Source organism: Asparagus officinalis, chromosome 5 (genome assembly GCF_001876935.1).
Source record: "Asparagus officinalis chromosome 5, Aspof.V1, whole genome shotgun sequence".
Lineage (NCBI taxonomy): Eukaryota > Viridiplantae > Streptophyta > Magnoliopsida > Asparagales > Asparagaceae > Asparagus > Asparagus officinalis.
The window spans coordinates 74,270,534-74,287,290 of NC_033798.1; the positions used below are offsets into that span (position 1 = coordinate 74,270,534).

The window sequence follows — 16,757 nt, forward strand, 5'->3', positions numbered from 1 at the left end:
ACTCGATCTCCAGCGTACTAAAGGGAATCGTTGAAAGAAGTTCTTTGATAGATGATGGAGTTTGTGTGGATGTCCTTGATCTTACTTTGATATCTAATCTTTTACAATTATCGCTCAACTAGTGATAGGCTTTCAACTACAATCCCAAATATCTATCCTACCCTTTTGTCCCTTGCCCTGTTACAACCAAATAAAAGACCTCATGATTTTTTGCATGCATTAGTTTTTGAAATGGTGGAGAATTGAGATCTAATGAAAACCTATGGATTGAATACATCCATTCGGACGAATTTTGAGCGAATTCTATCCTTAAACACATAAGAGATTGAGAGTCCACATACCCTAAAGCGAGGTCTACCAATTTAACTACCTGAAGGTCTCAATTTTATTACTTCTGGATTGAAGCTAGTTACATGGATTACTTTTTCCTACTTTGACTTGAGAATTGGATAGGATGGCTATCCTTGACTTGTGACGCATGTGATTGTAAGTAAACTTTGAAATGCAATTTTGTTAAGAGTTTTGGAAATTACTTTGTTAAGTCCCGATGAAACGTGTTTGCCTTGTTATATGTTTGATATTGGTTAAAGGATTGATAAGGGGATAATCCCTACTCTATTTGGCTTCCACTCCTCCTATTTTTATTTTATTTTATTATTTATTTTCTTGAGGACAAGTAAAAGTCTAAGCTTGGGGGAGTTAATAAACACGTAAAATATGCATTATCTCAATGTGTTTCAAGCATAATTTATGGATGTTTGATGCATATTTCGTGTTTAGATCTAGGATACTGTTGTGGTTTGTGTTCTTATATGCAGGTATTGACTCAAGATTGAAAGATTCGATGATCGTTGAAAGTTAAACAAGAGTTTGAAGCAACATTGAGATTGAGAATGCATGGTTCGAGAAGAAAATGGACGCACGAGTATGAAGAACTGAAATTTGGACCACGAACGAGCACAAAATAAGAAAGATAGACTGCACCATACCCTGTGGTGGTGTGCACCGCACCATTGGACCGGCCCTCACAACATTTAGAAGACAGCTTCTGTCATACCCAGGTGTGGCATGCATTACACCTGTGGTTTGGGCCTTATTTTTTTAGATTTTTTGGAGACCTATATATAGGTATTTTAGCTTAGGGTTTGGGGGACCCTTTTACTTTCTCTTCGCAGTCAATTAGTATCTAATTTAGAGTTCAAGTATTAAAGGAAGACGAAGGATTTCTTGTACAAGATTGGATTGTAAGTCTTTATTTTGAAGATTTCAATTGAAAGACGGGTTAATTCTTTCCTCTCTTTAATTAATTTCTTCTTATGATTGATTTGCATGTTTACTTGATGTATTCTCTTATCCCAGTCATGTGTGAGTAGGTTCCTTGTCTAGGATCAGGAAAGAACCCAATTTTTTGGTAATTGATGATGAATTAATGTAGGTTCTTGGTGAAAGTTTAAATCTTTAAACTTAATTTCTTGTGAATTAATTTTGTTAATTCGCTTGATCACCGGATTAACAATCACATGTAATTAATTGAAGGATTGAAAGGTGAAAATTAATACCGAACCTCTAGAAATTAAGCAGGAAACTCAAACCACGAAAGTATGCTAGATTCCTTAGGAATTTGATTAGGATTAGCATAAAGCTTAATGGATTTAATTTAATCTTGATTCCACGAAAGTAGGTTAATTGGGATTAATTAGGCACAATCTTTAGACCTTGAAAGAGGCTTTAGATTATTAATTTAGGCTAATTCACCATTTCTAGTTTAAACCAACACCAAGAACTGAAATAATTCATCATTGAGCACCGAAGTTGTGGTGAAAACCCAATCCTGGCCCTTCATTATATTGAATTCTACCCGATTAGCAATTTATTTTATTTCTATTGTTTAATCTCGCAATTTTAATCCCTTCTATTTTACTCATCGGTTTAGCTAGTCAAGAACATGAAATTTGGTAACTAACCCTTAGTCCCTGTGGGATCGACATTGATAGCTACAACGAGTCCGTGCGCTTTCGGATTTGCCTATCAATGAACCACTTCTAATTTTCCTCGTTGTCTTTGTTGCATATGTAATAAGTGAGAGGAGATATTCTTTGATTGCCGTCATATCTTGTTGCACTAAATAATATTCCTTTATAGCAGTCTTTAAGAAATGCCTTATTCAAAAACAACGGAGGCCTACATCCATCAATGTGAAAGTACCCTAGAGGGGGGGGGGGGGAAAAGGGTAATTGCTAATCTAATCCGATATTAATATCAAATTAAAACTTATTAACTAATATATCCTAACAATGTGATATACAATGGAATCATGTGCAAAGATAAATAATGGATAATAGGCAATATAGTTAATGAGACAATAAGAGTGCGCCAAAGATAAAAACAAACATAAGAATATGTTTACAGAGTTCGGTCACCCTCGACCTACATCTCCGCTCCTCACCCTCGAGGAGATTCTCCACTAATCACAAAAAGCTACACAATTCAGTTTTCAAAGCTCACTGAAAACTTTACAATCACACGTTTTCAATCCCACAAGACACTCCTCTAAGTGTTGGTCTATCCGTGTCACCTTCCTCAAGTGTTTGGAATTACAACCTCTCCCTAGACTTTTACAATGAAGCCACACCTCTTGGAATTGACCCCGTCACTACCAACCACTCCTCTAATTGTCAACGTGTATTACTATAGGCATCAAAAATTGCCTATAGGTCCTCGTACGTGGCTCGAGACAGAGAGAAGATGATGAACGTTGCTACCTTAGTCACAGAAGCTCATTTTACATCGACAAGCGCATGAAGTGAGTCGACAAACCATGTGAAACAATAGAACTTCAGAATAACAAAAACACGAACTGATCGGGAGCTACGCGTCGCTTATAAAAGACGAAGTGCCCCTCGTGTCCCATCTACTCCACATATGATTCAACCATGAGAGCTTGTAGATCTCCTTGTCGGATTTCTTATGCACTTTGAGTCACGCAATTCTGAGTTCGGACGATAAAGATACGGCGGAAACAGACAGAACGTGCCAAACCAAGCTCAGGCCAAAGCTAAGACACCCATAGGTGTCTAGGCCAAAGCTTGGCCGAGACACCAAGAGGTGTCTAGGCTAAGCTTTGACCTAGACACCTAGCTTGGTCGAGACACCAAGAGGTGTCTCGGCCAAAGCTTGGCCGAGACACCCATGAGTGTCCGCAGCCCCGAAAATAGTTTTTGGTAGATTTAAGCTATTTTTTGACTGTTAACCACCTGGATTTGTTTTAACTAATAAAATATCATCCAAGAACATGGTTAAGTAGTTATAACTAAAGATAAGAGTGAATCGGTCATTCTTATCTGAAAACAGGGCTCCTGAAGCCTATAAATACAGCCCCAGAGCCTTCATTTTTTTAGATCTGGAATTCTCAAGCATTGGCGAAGCCCTGCTGAATTGAAGACTGAAGGAGCATGAATTTCAAAAGAGAGGAGGAGATTGGATCGAGTTCGTCGGCATAAAGAGGAGGAGCTCGTCAGACCTACACTTCCCGGTCCTTTGCCTTGAGATTGCCCCGTTACGGTGATCTCAAGAAGAATGATTATCTCACTATTACCGAGATAATTGCTTCGGCTTCCTGATTCCTTCGCAAATTAATAAAGCTCCGGATCTAATTTGATCGTTTGGTGGTCCACGGATATCAACGTCCCCATCACAGGCTAAGATCCCACGCAAGCAGAGGGCGATAAACACCCGTTGCGCTGTTTGATGAGACTTATACTTTTTTATTTTCATTGTGTAAGGGTCTTATAAAAAGACTACCTTTTTATTTTTATTATAACGATTGAAGTTGTAATGAATGCCTCAATGAAGAAACCAACTTTCTCCCCCAAACAATTACAACGTGTTCTCAACAATAAAAAGTGCAAATAATAAGATTTGTTCTCTAAACAAGATGAGAACTACAATGAAGCTCACTCTCAAAGAACCACTCACCACAACCCAAATATATAATATGTGAAATACTCAAGCTCAAATTGGTTGTGTGTGAAATCAATGAGTAAAATGAAATCAAACTCGAATTAATCTAGCAAATATAAATATAACAATTGAAATATAAACAAGTTAGATAATTGAGTTTAGAAAAGCTTCTCTAAGAACAAAGAGGATTTTGGATTTGAGGTTGAGATGCCTCAAAGATAAAATTTCAATTCTCTCTTTGTGAAACTCTTTTCACAAAACAAACTTGAAAACATCTTTAAAAATTGAGGAAACAAACTCTTGAAAACTTGGTTAAAACCTTGTTAAAAATAATTGAGAGATGAGAGGTATTTATAACCTGTCAAATAGAAAAAAAGAATATAGTCGTTACAGGGTTATCAGTCAATTGACGGTGAGCATCGATCGACTAATGAGATGACCGTTCTGGAAAATCAACACTCCGTCGGTCGACTGATGAACCTCATCGGTCGACTGATAGGCTTGTTCGGTTAACTGATAAGGATCGGTCGACTGAGCAGAAACTTTTCAACAATTGCAGAGCAGTTCATTGGTCGACTGATGCATAGTGTCGGTCGACTAAAAAACATACATAACCTAGTTTTAAATAGTAAATCTGATTTTCAAAGGTGTTTTAAAAATATTAAATAAATTCTAAAAATTATGAAACTTAGGAAAATGTTTGTACGCATGAAATTGAACATGTTAGAAAAAATTTTAAATTGCATTTCCCATTTGTGAAAACTCAAGTATTTTGTAAACTGTTCAAAAATACAAAATCGTCAAATACTTGATTTTGATGAAATCTTTTCAAATAAGTTTTGAAACACTTTCTAGTGGATTAATAGACTTGATTAAAAGATATAAAATAGTATAATCAAGTCTTTAATTCGTAATCATATTATTTTCACTAATAAATTATGATAAATATGAGACAAGTTTGTATGTCTATAAATATAACTATTTGTTTCATATTTATACGATTAAATTTGAAAGCTGTAAAACAAAGACCTGTATGTGTGTAATATTTGAACTTTTAAGTATAAACACATAAGTATAACAACTAAACTAGAAACTATATACCCAAGCTAAAAATTATTCGTTAAGCTTGTTCTTGGTAGAGGGATGAAGCGCGATATTGGATCTTTGACTTGAATGCGTAAAGGGCTTCAAGCCAAATTCCGCCAACCTCTATTAGATATCATTGTGAAGGCGCAATCCAACCAACCTTCGACAATGATCTTTGTGTAGAATACCTAACAAGCAAATACAAATACTCGACAAATATTATTAGGAATTGTTTGTTAATCATCAAAACTAAATTAGACAGTAGGCTCATAAACATGAGACCTAACACAATGAACCCTTGAATACAAGCATTATAGCTTATGAACATCACCTAAACCTGTTATCATCATCATCAATGACAATATAGTTTTATGGATTAGCGGCTTTAACCTGATCTCATACATGTATAAATATAACAAGTAATCATTAATATTAACATCTAAATTGTAACCTTAACAACTAAGATGTATACTTCACAACTAAATAATAAACTTGACAACTATGTTGTATACTTAACAACTAATGCGAAAACTTAATAATTAATCTGAAGCATTAACAACTAACATGTACACTTGACAACTAAAGTTGTAGACTTAACAATTGTCATGTATCCTTAATAAAAAAAACTATATACTTAACAATTAAGGAGTAAACTTAACAACTAATACAAACATAACTACTAATATAAACTTAAAATAACACAACTGCTTTACCATTTTAATGAATTATAAGCCTCATCATTATCACCAAATAGGTCCAATTATGCTCTCTTTACTATGTCACACTTGAAATTACCTTAGAGGGGGGGGGGGGGTAGGGTATATGCTAATCTAATCTGATACTAATTCTAAATTAAAACTTTTTAACAAAATCCTAAGAAGTATGATATACAATGAGATATATGCAAGTATAACAAATAAACAAAGGCGATATAAACTATGAGACAATAGCAATATGGAAATATGATAAGCAATGAGCACAAGAATAATATGTCAAGCCAAACTCAAACATACAATATGATCACAGAGTTCGGTCACCCTTGACCTACGTCTCCACTCCTCACTCTCGAGGAGAATCTCCACTATCACAACCGACTTTTCAACGCTAACTGAAAACATTTACAACTCCACACAATTGGTTTTCTAGCTTATCGAAAACTCTTACAACTCACACACTTGTAACTACATAATACACCCTCTAAGTGTTGGCCTAGCCCGTGCCGCATTCCTAAAGTGCTTGGATTTACCACATCTCCTAGGCTTTACTACCGACACCACTCTTCTTGGAATTAACCACATCTCTCTCCACACACTCCTCTCGGTGTACTTGTGTATTACAATGTGATCTCAACAATTAAGTAAAAGAAAATGATTTGTTCTCAATTACAAAGATGAGAACTAAGTGTAAGCTCACTCTTAAAGATACAACCCCACAACCCAAAATATACAATATGTGAAAATACTTAAGCTCAAGGGGGGGGGGGGGGGAATAAAATCAAACTCAAATTAATCTAGTAAGTAAAAAAATATAACAATTAAAATATAAACAAGCTAGATAATGAGTTTAAGAAAACTTCTCTAAACAAAGAGAGATAGAGATGTGAAGTTGAATGCTCAAACCAAAATTGATCTCCTCTTCTTGTAAACTTCTTTAGCATAAACCAAAACACACTTAAACTTCTTAAACAAACTCTTAAAAACTTATAAAACTTATTCTAAACTTTCATAACAAAATCTAAGTGTTGAGGACTATATATAGTCTCTCAACATATCATCCCAAGCCAAAGGAAAGCACAAAAAACAATCTAAGTGTTGAGGACTATATATAGTCTCTCAACATATCATCCCAAGCCAAAGGAAAGCACAAAAAACAAGGCAAAACCCTCAAAAATCAAAATCTAGAAAAAACTAGCCGTTATGCAATGACACACTGGCCGGTCGACTGGTGGCACTCTACCGATCGACCGAAACACTGTTCATTGACAGAAACGATGCACGACAGATTTGGCAGATCCTAAAATTTTTACGTAACTAGCTTTATAAAATCAGTTATAAAATAATTATTTCTCACAAATAGAAAGTGATATTTTAGAATTTCTTTCTCTAAAATGTTTATCTATATGTCTAGAAACTTACCTCAAACTTTCATAATTTTTGGAGTTGATTTGATATTTAGATTCTGAAAACTACTAAAACACTTGAGTTTGTAAAATTTATTTAATATAGTTAATCAACTCCAAAAATGATAAAATTTTGGAAAATATTTATAAACATATAATAGAACATGTTAGAGAAATAACTTCTTAATTTGTATTTCTCATTTATGAAAACCCATTTATTTTGAAAACTATTAAACAATACGAAATCTCTAAACATTTGGTTTTTGATGAAACGATTTCAAACATGTTTGAAACTCTTTAAAATAGATTTATATACTTGAAGAAAAATATAAAATTTTATCGTTAAGTCTATAATCTGAAAATAATGATAAATCAAAATAAACGATAAATCAAAATAAATGTGTGTGTATGAATTTTGAGCTCTAAGTATAAACACACAAAGTACGTATAAACTACTAAACTAAATATATCCAAGCTTGAATATCTCTTCGTGACGCTCGATCTTGGGAAATCCTCCTCTTTGTAGTATGGATGAAGCAATAGAGTCTTTGACTTGAAGTGCAACGGATTCATTCCAATTTTGTGGCAACCTCCTTTGAATATTAACGTTGAAGCATAGGTCCATCCAACCTCCAACTATATTATTCATCTAGAATACCTAATAGGTAAGTATGAACACTAGACAAACGATATTAGGGATTGTTTGTAAATCATCAAAATAAGATTAGAGATATAGGCTCATAAACATGAGACCTAACAACACTTTTCTATAATTAATCTTGTTGTCGAACTGTGAGAGTAAATCATTCTTGATATCAATTGGCCAAAGGTATGACCTAACCTTTAGAATAGATTGTATTTGATTTGCAATGAATTTGTGTGATGCCCTTGATTTACCAGCATTAGTTCCATGTTGATCGCAAGTGTGAGTAGCATGGAATTTCTTTACAGCCATAATCGAGCAATTTCGGAGTGGGGGAAACAAATAACATCCAAGGGCATTTATGTGTGTCATTGTATCGACAATATACTCTTATATGTTTTTGTTCATTATGGTAAAAATAATACTCAAGGCATTTTTATAATTGAATAGTATTGAAGTGCTACTCTAACTTCAACCGTACTATTAAATTTCTACACCTCCTTGCGTAGGTTGTGTGACACTTAGCTGGAATATTGTTCTGGTTGTTTATCATGTCACTAATCACCATGATTGTGTCACTAGTAGGACTATCGTTAGGAATACGCTCATCATTACATGATTGGTGAGCGTAGTAGTTATGCATTGGGAATTTGATGTTGGGATTATCTTATAAAAGTGAGAAGAAACTTAAATACTTAACAATTAACTATAAATGTTAACATCTAACTACAAAGGCTAACAACAAACTCATAAGATTAACAACCAACTCAAAATCTTAACATTTAAGAAATAAGGTTAACAACTAACTCATAAGGTTAACAATCAACTCATAATGTTAACAACCAACTCAAAATCTTAACAACTAATAATTAAGATTAACAATCAATGCACAAGGTTAACAATCAACTCATAACCTTAACAACTAATAGCCACTAACTTTTATAGCTAAAAATCAACTCATAAGGTTAATAACCAACTCAAAACCACAACAATAACCTATAAGATTAACAACCAACTTATAACCTTCAACATCTAGTTACTATAATTTTAGGAAAAAATGTTAAAAATGCATTTGCTTACACATTTTCTGAAGAACTTTTGGTGTTTTAAGAAGTTGAAGGATCTGCAACTACAGTAGTATATATATTAATGTCTGTAAATCGATTACGAAGATAATATTCAAACAACAAGCTCAAGTCCTCATCGTTGTTAACTGTAAAACTAAACTTTTTTCTCTTTTGGATATGAATTTCAGTGAAATATATTGCAATGGAAGCTTAAGGATTTGGGAAGCTTGATATTTTAAGCTAATAATTTATGTAGATTCATTAATAGCTAGGAAAACATCCTCGGCCTCTTTGGTGCTTGCTATGTTTGTATCCATGCGAAGGAGGGATATTTCCATCATTATTAAGAAAAGTACTTGACAAAGCAAAGATGATAATGGCCATTGGGGGGAGAGGGGGAGAGAGAAAGTAGATGGAGGGAATTTAATGGCTATGAGAGAGAGAGAGAGAGAGAGAGAGAGAAGATGGTTGTAGGAACTAAATTGGAGGGAAGTAGGGTTTTTCTCCTCCAGAACCTCCTTCCAATCCACATTCGATGCATCACAATGATGGAAAATCAAGCCACATCATCACCATTTTTCCTAATTTTTTCTATAGTTGGGTTATATGTGAAGGGTGTTTTTGTCTAACCATGTTTATGAAGTACACATGTGAGATTAATTTGAGCTGGAGGGGGCTAAGGAGAAAACACATTTGCTTTTGGGGATTTTTGGGGTGTTGAAAAAGTCTTGGGGTGGGGTGAATTACATTCCCCATTTTGGGTGCTAGAAGCAATTTTCCCTTTTTTATGTGGAGAAAATTTGAAGGAAGAAGGGTATTTATGAAGTAAAGACCATTTGAGGAAAGAATATATTAAGAATGGATGTATTTGGTTTCTTGTTCCATGTTACATAAAGTATAAGATAATTTAAGGCCCAAACTTGGTCCAGTTTTAGTTGAATTTTGTGTTTGGAAACTTTTGGGACAGAGCTGACCGAACTATTTTTAGTTCATTTTGGAAACCTCTTAACCATGCTAAAATTGAACCACTCCCTACCCGGTTCAATTCTGGTCTGGTTAAAAAAAATAAAACATGTCTAGCCCAGTATGGAGGGGTTTGCCAAACAAACCCTAAAATTGATATTTCGGTTAACATTCTTTTGTATCTCCACGTGTATTTGACCAGTATTTGTACTTGAACATGGGACGATATGATATTGTTCCCCACAATGGCTTTAAGAATTAATTACGCAAAAGAGCCATGATAACTTTTTTCTCAATTAATGACGTGTTTCTAGAAATTATCTCTTATTTTTTTTGGATGTTTTGAAGAAAGTTAAAATAACATCTTATAGTTTAAAGACAACTATGCAAATAGTTGGGCAAAACATGATCCTCCAGTAACGTCTACTACTTTATAACTTACAACGTTTGGAATTGTGTAATGGTAGAAGTGAATTGTTCTCCCGAAACAGAACCAAATACTTGTGTGTTCTTACGGGAAGGAATTAAACAGCGACTGATTTTGATAAGATCGTTGACAATTTTTACTCGCAAGCCTCTACAGCACGATGGCCCTGTTCGTGGGACCCACTTCCATAGCTCTCAGCCCCTCCTCGTCTCCGGAGGTGATGCTCGATGCTCTTTGCTTTCTTGATTTTGCGGTACTTTTTTGAGTCCTTGATTTTAGGGTTAAAGATTGAGATTTTGTTTGAAATTTAAAGTTAATTGAGCAGTAATTGAAGAATGTGCTTAAAGATATCGGTGTATTCTTGGTCTGAAACATTTGTCGTCACAATGAGGTGGGTTGGTTGTCACGTTGCTAATTTTTCCTATCAGAGTCCTTTTCTTGACATCTTGATTTCAGAGTTAGAGAGATTGAGATTTTGTTTTGAAATGTAAAATTAGTAATTAAAGAATGTGCTTAAAGCTATCACTATTTTTGTGGTCTGGAGGTTTGGTATAATGACATAAATCTTCAGATGCAAGCAGAGACATCAAGACTGAAACCCATCTGTACTCAATTTCAAAAGAAAATCAGGGGTGAAGACAATCCATGTGTAAAAAATTGGATTTATTCATGTACTGTATATCAATTTGTGGGCCAGAGGAGGAGTAAAAAATCAAACTTATATAATTAATGAGATCAATATCATGTCCAGGTGTACATTGTGATTATCATTTACTAGGTGGAGAATCGCCATCATAACATTATTAACATATACTACTTTGTCCCCAAAATTTGATGGGAGCTTTCACTTTAGTTCTCCTCTATAGAGTGATTCTAATGCTTGATGAATTTGAGAGCTTTCAGTTTAATTCTTATCTCTTGAGACAAGTCACTCTGCTTGTTGCATTTTTACCCCTAAGAGTGATGCAAGTTCATTTTCGCGGTGGTTGGACATCACCAAGTTCTCCTGGCTGGTAAATGGAGGAGATTGTTTAGTTTGTTTTGTAATTACAATGTCAATGTCAATTACATGTACAGTTTCTATAATGATAGTACTATGTGTATCAACTGTTGTTGTAATTTCTTGGTTCAATCCTAAAATTTTGCGATTTGTAACAGGAAGATTTTTTTTTTAAGAATCGCAATTGTGGTTGCATTTATTAGCTACAGTGAAATAAACATTTGTGATTGACTTAAAATATTCCAGTTAAATTAAGCAAAATATACAACTGCTCTAAGCATAGTCAACCAAACAATCCCCTATTTTTTTTTCTCCAATGCATTTGTTATGGGTTGATTGTCATTTGCTCAACAAATGATATGAATAGTATCATTATTATTATCTTAAATACTATATATCTATATTAGTACTGTGTCAATTCTTTTTTTCTCTTTGCTTGTGCACAACCATCCTCCTAACTTTTGTTTGTTTTTTGTTTTATTTAGCTTTGCTCATAAAAGAAAAAGTCAATAGTGATGAGAAAGCTGAGTGCAAAGTTTGAAAAAGGATCATTCCAGAAGAACAAATTCATTTGAAAGGCAAGTATTTTCTCATATCTTTTCACTATCATAATCCCATGCATTTCATATTGTTCTTTTCTTTTCAATAATTTTCTCCTTGGTTGTGATCATTGTGACATCTTTATCGTTCTTTAAAAAAGTTTCATTATTCAAACTATACTTTAAAACTATAAATAAACTATATGAATTAGATATGAAAGATCTCTATCTAACTCATGAGCTGTATGACAACTGGTATAGTATACTTTCGAATACAGTTGTATTCAATCAAAAATAGTTTATTCATTATGTTCCATTTTTGCGCAGAATATGGTACTATTGTGGGCTATGCATCCATGGGAAAAGGATGCACGGTGGGCTCACTACGTGCTCCACAAAGACCACTCTTTCACCATCCTTGTCGAGATTTCTTGCACCCGCTCCGCAGAGGAGCTGCTAGGGGCAAGAAAGGCGTATCATTCCCTCTTCCACCATTCTCTGGAGGAAGATGTTGCTTATCATGTCAAAGAATCTAATGCCAAAGTAAGTATTGTTTCTAATCTTCATTGATGCGCAAATCTTTCTCTTAATAGCTTTAATCTTAAATTTAAGTTCTAATTTGTCTCTTTTATTATGACGTTTGGTGATTGAATTTAATTGCTTATATACAATCTTTGCTGCATTCCCTCTTCAGTTGGACTATTCTATGGTACAATAAGAATGAGAAAAGATTTGATGGGTTTTCCACAACTTTCTGAATCATCAACATGAGTATCTTTTTTTTCCTTCCCCTTCTAAAATCAGAAACTAGCATATCTTTTTACGGCAACAAGCCATATCATTTTAAGGTTATTCATGTCCCCGTGTTCCTTGAGAAGATAAGTTAAATACTAATGTGGGCCTCATCCTAGATTCATAGCTTCGACCAATTTTCTTGAAATATGATAGATTCATAAATTTCTTGTAGATGATGAACCATGTTAATCTTTTTTACCTCCTTATCCAGGGTGTTCCTGTTGATGTGAACCATGGATTCAGTGTTGATTTTGTTTGGAAGAGTATCAGCTTTGATCGGGTGCAAGGAGCAATGAAAACTTTTGTTGTAGATGAAACCAGTGTCAGCGGGTGAGCTTCATTCTATCCTCATGAGTGAGATTCAGATAATGTTTTAATGTGTTGTGGATTCGAATGTTGTTTTATGAGATTCAGACAGTGTAATATTCAGATGAATGCATGTACAGATATTGAAAGAAATGACATTTGATCTCTCTCTCTCATTTCTTTTGGGTTGGTATAGCATATGGCTCCGTACTTGTGCAAGTGATTTGTGTGGGTTGCTGATTGAATATGAATGAATATGATTTTCTTTTTTCTCTTTGTAGCCTCCTATTATGTTTACATAACTTAAATAACACAAAAAATGTAAAAGATGATGGAATATTGTTTCAATTTCATTCCAGAATTTTGTATAATGACAGAATGCTCACTTTGTAACTCAATACACAAAGTAGGTTTACAAGCAAAAAACACACCGTAGCACATATCCTAGACGGAAATTTCGTCTAGGATGCTCTATCCTAGATGGAAATATCCTAGATGGAATTTCCGTCTAGGATATAGCATCCTAGACGGAGTTAAAATCCGTCTAGGAAGCTTCCTAGATAGAATTTTCCTTCTAGGAAGCTTCCTAGACGGATTTTATTTCCGTCTAGGTTATCCGTCTAGGATACCGCATCCTAGACGGAAACAAACTCGACTCGCATCGTAGATGAAATTCTGTCTAGGATATGTTTTTTAGACGGAAATGAGAGTATCCTAGATGAAATTTTCCTTCTAGGATGCTTCATTTTGTACCAGTGATTAGTCCTCTAAGTTATCTCAATATGTTGATATTAATCCGTCTAGTTAGTTGATGTCAAAATGGATGAGAAATCTTATGTTTTCTTTAATTTTTTTCTTAAATGAACAGTTATACCCCTCTCATCCTTCCGCTCCAACCTCGTCGCCCTCTTTCCGCTCTCTCCTCCTCCAGTGAGCACGCTTCAATGTGGTGGTGATGAAATTACCTGTAGAGGTAGTGGTAATGTTGGTGATATCGTGATTGTGGGAAGTGAGAATATAGGAGGAGGTGATGGAGGTGGAGGAGATGGTAGTGGAGGAGATGCAGGAGGTGAGGAGAATACAAATGGAGGTGAATATGCAGGAGGTGGTGAAAATACCAACGGAGGAGAGGACAAAGGAAAAAGAGATGGAGGTAATGGATGAGAAGATGAGAGAGAGGGAGAGGGTAGTAAGGTAATTCTCACCCGTGACTTATGTTAATCCAAATATAGTTTAGGGCTTTGAATGATAAACTTGACAGAAGGATTAATATAAACACATTAATGTAATTTAAGGGACTAGTATCCCAGGATGAAGATTTAGGGGACTACTATTAAAATATCTATGTTTTAAGGGACTAATATCTAAAAACCCTTTATATAAAAGTTTTAAGGGACTAATATCTAAAAACCCTTTATATAAAAGTAAAATACTTTCTAACTTAGGGGCTATGCTACTTTACATTATTAATCTAATTAGATAATTTATATAAGTTAACAAGCAGGGGGCTTACAAAGATTTGAATAAAATTGATTGACCAAAGGATTTATACTACTCTAATCCGATTTAAATGCAAATTAAATCTTATTAACAAATTATCCTAGTAAATATGATATTCAACAAATTATAAGCAAGAATATTAAACTAAAGGCGAAATAAACATGAGCAATGGCGATATACATAAAGAGCACAAATATAAGTGGACGCCAAAGACAAACTCAAACACAGGGAAATGATCACGGAGTTTGGTCCCCTCGACCTACGTCTCCGTTTCCCACTCTCGGGGAGAATTTACTATCACAACCGGGTTTTTGACGCTCATCCGAAAATATTTACACCTCACACTCGGTTTTCTAGCTCACCGAAAATTTTACAACTCACACTTGTAACTACACAAATACCACCCAAGTGTTGGCCTCTCACGTGTTACCTTCCTCAAGTGTTCGAAATTACGACCTACCTCTAGGCTTTACCATCGACTACACTCCTCTTGGAACCGACCACGTCTCTCACCTCTACACTCCTCTTGGTGTATTTGTGCAATACAATGTGACCTCACAAATAAAAGCTCAACAATAAATGATTTATTCTCTAAACAATGTGAGAACTCAATTAAGCTCAACTCAATATTATAATCTCACAACCCCAAATACTATGTATGAAAATACTAAAAACTCAATAGGTTGTGTTTGAACAAAGAGTACAAATAAAATCAAATATAAACTCAATGTAAAATCTAGCTTATAGAGGTTATAATCAAAACAATAAATAGCTAGAATTGAGTTTAGAAAAACTTCTCTATAGATAACAAGAGGGAGAGAGAGAGAAGAGTTGAAGCTCAAACACAAATGGTGATCTCCTCTAGCTCTTGTGAAAATTTCTTCACAAACAAAACGATAAACAAACTTAAAACCCTTAAACAAACTTGTAAAAACTCTTTAAAACTTTTCTCATAGTTGATAAGAAGAGCTGGGTATAAGGGGGTATATATAGGGAACCCCAAAGATCAAGAAAACCCAGCAAAAGACCAAAAAATCAAAATAGTGCAAAGCTGGAAAATATAGCCGTTAGAGGCTATCAGTCAACTGACAGGTCCGTCAGTCGATTGATGAGCCGACCGTTACAGGCCGCTCCCAACTCATCAGTCGACTGGTATACTCATCAGTCGACTGATAGTTCATCAGTCGTAAAAACAAAAACTTTTGGCAATTCTAGGTGATTTCTTCGGTCAACTGATACCTTGCATCAGTCGACTGCTAACATATTTTCAGCCTGTTTTAAACAGTAAATCTGATTTTTGAAGTGCCTTAAAAAATAACAAATAAATTCTAAAAAATGTAAAACTTTGAGAAATGATTATAAACATATTAATGAACATGTTACAAAAAAATTTTTTAGAACTGCACTTCCCAATTGTAAAAACTCAACATTTTTCAAAATAGTCCAAAACATAAAAATTTGAGATGCTTGAAATTTGATGTTTAGACATAAACCAAGGTTTTGAAAACTTTTGTATGACTTTATAGACTTTATAAAAGATATATAATATCGTCATCATGTCTATAAACCAGAAACACAGTATTTTCACAAAAGTGATGTTTTGCATAATATATGCATTTTACAAAAACCAAAATGATAAATATGAAACGTATGAGTATGTATATGAATATATCTATTGTTTCATATTTGTATAGTTAAACCAAAAACAAAAATAATAAATATGAAATATGTAAGTATATAAACAAGTATTTTTATTTCATATTTATATAAACTAAATTACCCAAAAACGTGTATGTGTGTATATGATTGAGCTTAAAATATTGAACACACATAATATAACACCTAAACTATTTACCCAAGCTAGATTGATCTTCAATATGCTTGACTTGGTAAACTTTGTGGATGAAACTTGATCTTGAATCTTTGACTTGAATTGTGCATAGCTTCACTCCAGTATTTCCGCCAACCTCCATTTGATATGATTGTTATGGCGCAATTCCTTGCATCCTCCGACTTATTGTTTATCTAAAATACCTAACAAGAAAACACATACACTAGACAAATAATATTAGAGATTGTTTGTAAATCATCATCAATATAAAAAGACTAACAAATTTAAGTGCATTTGTCCACCCTTTTTATGAACTTGAAAGACAAGCAAAGTTGCATATGAAAAAAAACTTGTTGACTTTTCTTAACTTATTAAGTCAACAATAAATAAATAAATAAATAAATTACTTGAGCTAGAGTTGCAATGGTTTAATAATCAATCTCTTTAAATAATTAAAAAAAGGTTAATTGTGAGTAGACCCCCTATAGTATTACCTAATTGAGAAAGATCATCTATAGTTC

General features: G+C 34.1%; 1 protein-coding gene and 1 long non-coding RNA gene across 2 annotated transcripts; both read left to right on the forward strand.

The window, feature by feature from the left end:
• On the forward strand, window positions 12,136-13,081 carry LOC109842981. The gene is made up of 2 exons (XR_002247475.1): window positions 12,136-12,347; window positions 12,811-13,081. It is a non-coding gene; the product is annotated as an uncharacterized LOC109842981 (long non-coding RNA).
• On the forward strand, window positions 13,276-14,069 carry LOC109842017 (putative glycine-rich cell wall structural protein 1). The gene is made up of 2 exons (XM_020410938.1): window positions 13,276-13,294; window positions 13,774-14,069. The coding sequence occupies exons 1-2, from the start codon at window positions 13,276-13,278 to the stop codon at window positions 14,067-14,069; spliced, it is 315 nt and encodes a 104-aa protein (XP_020266527.1).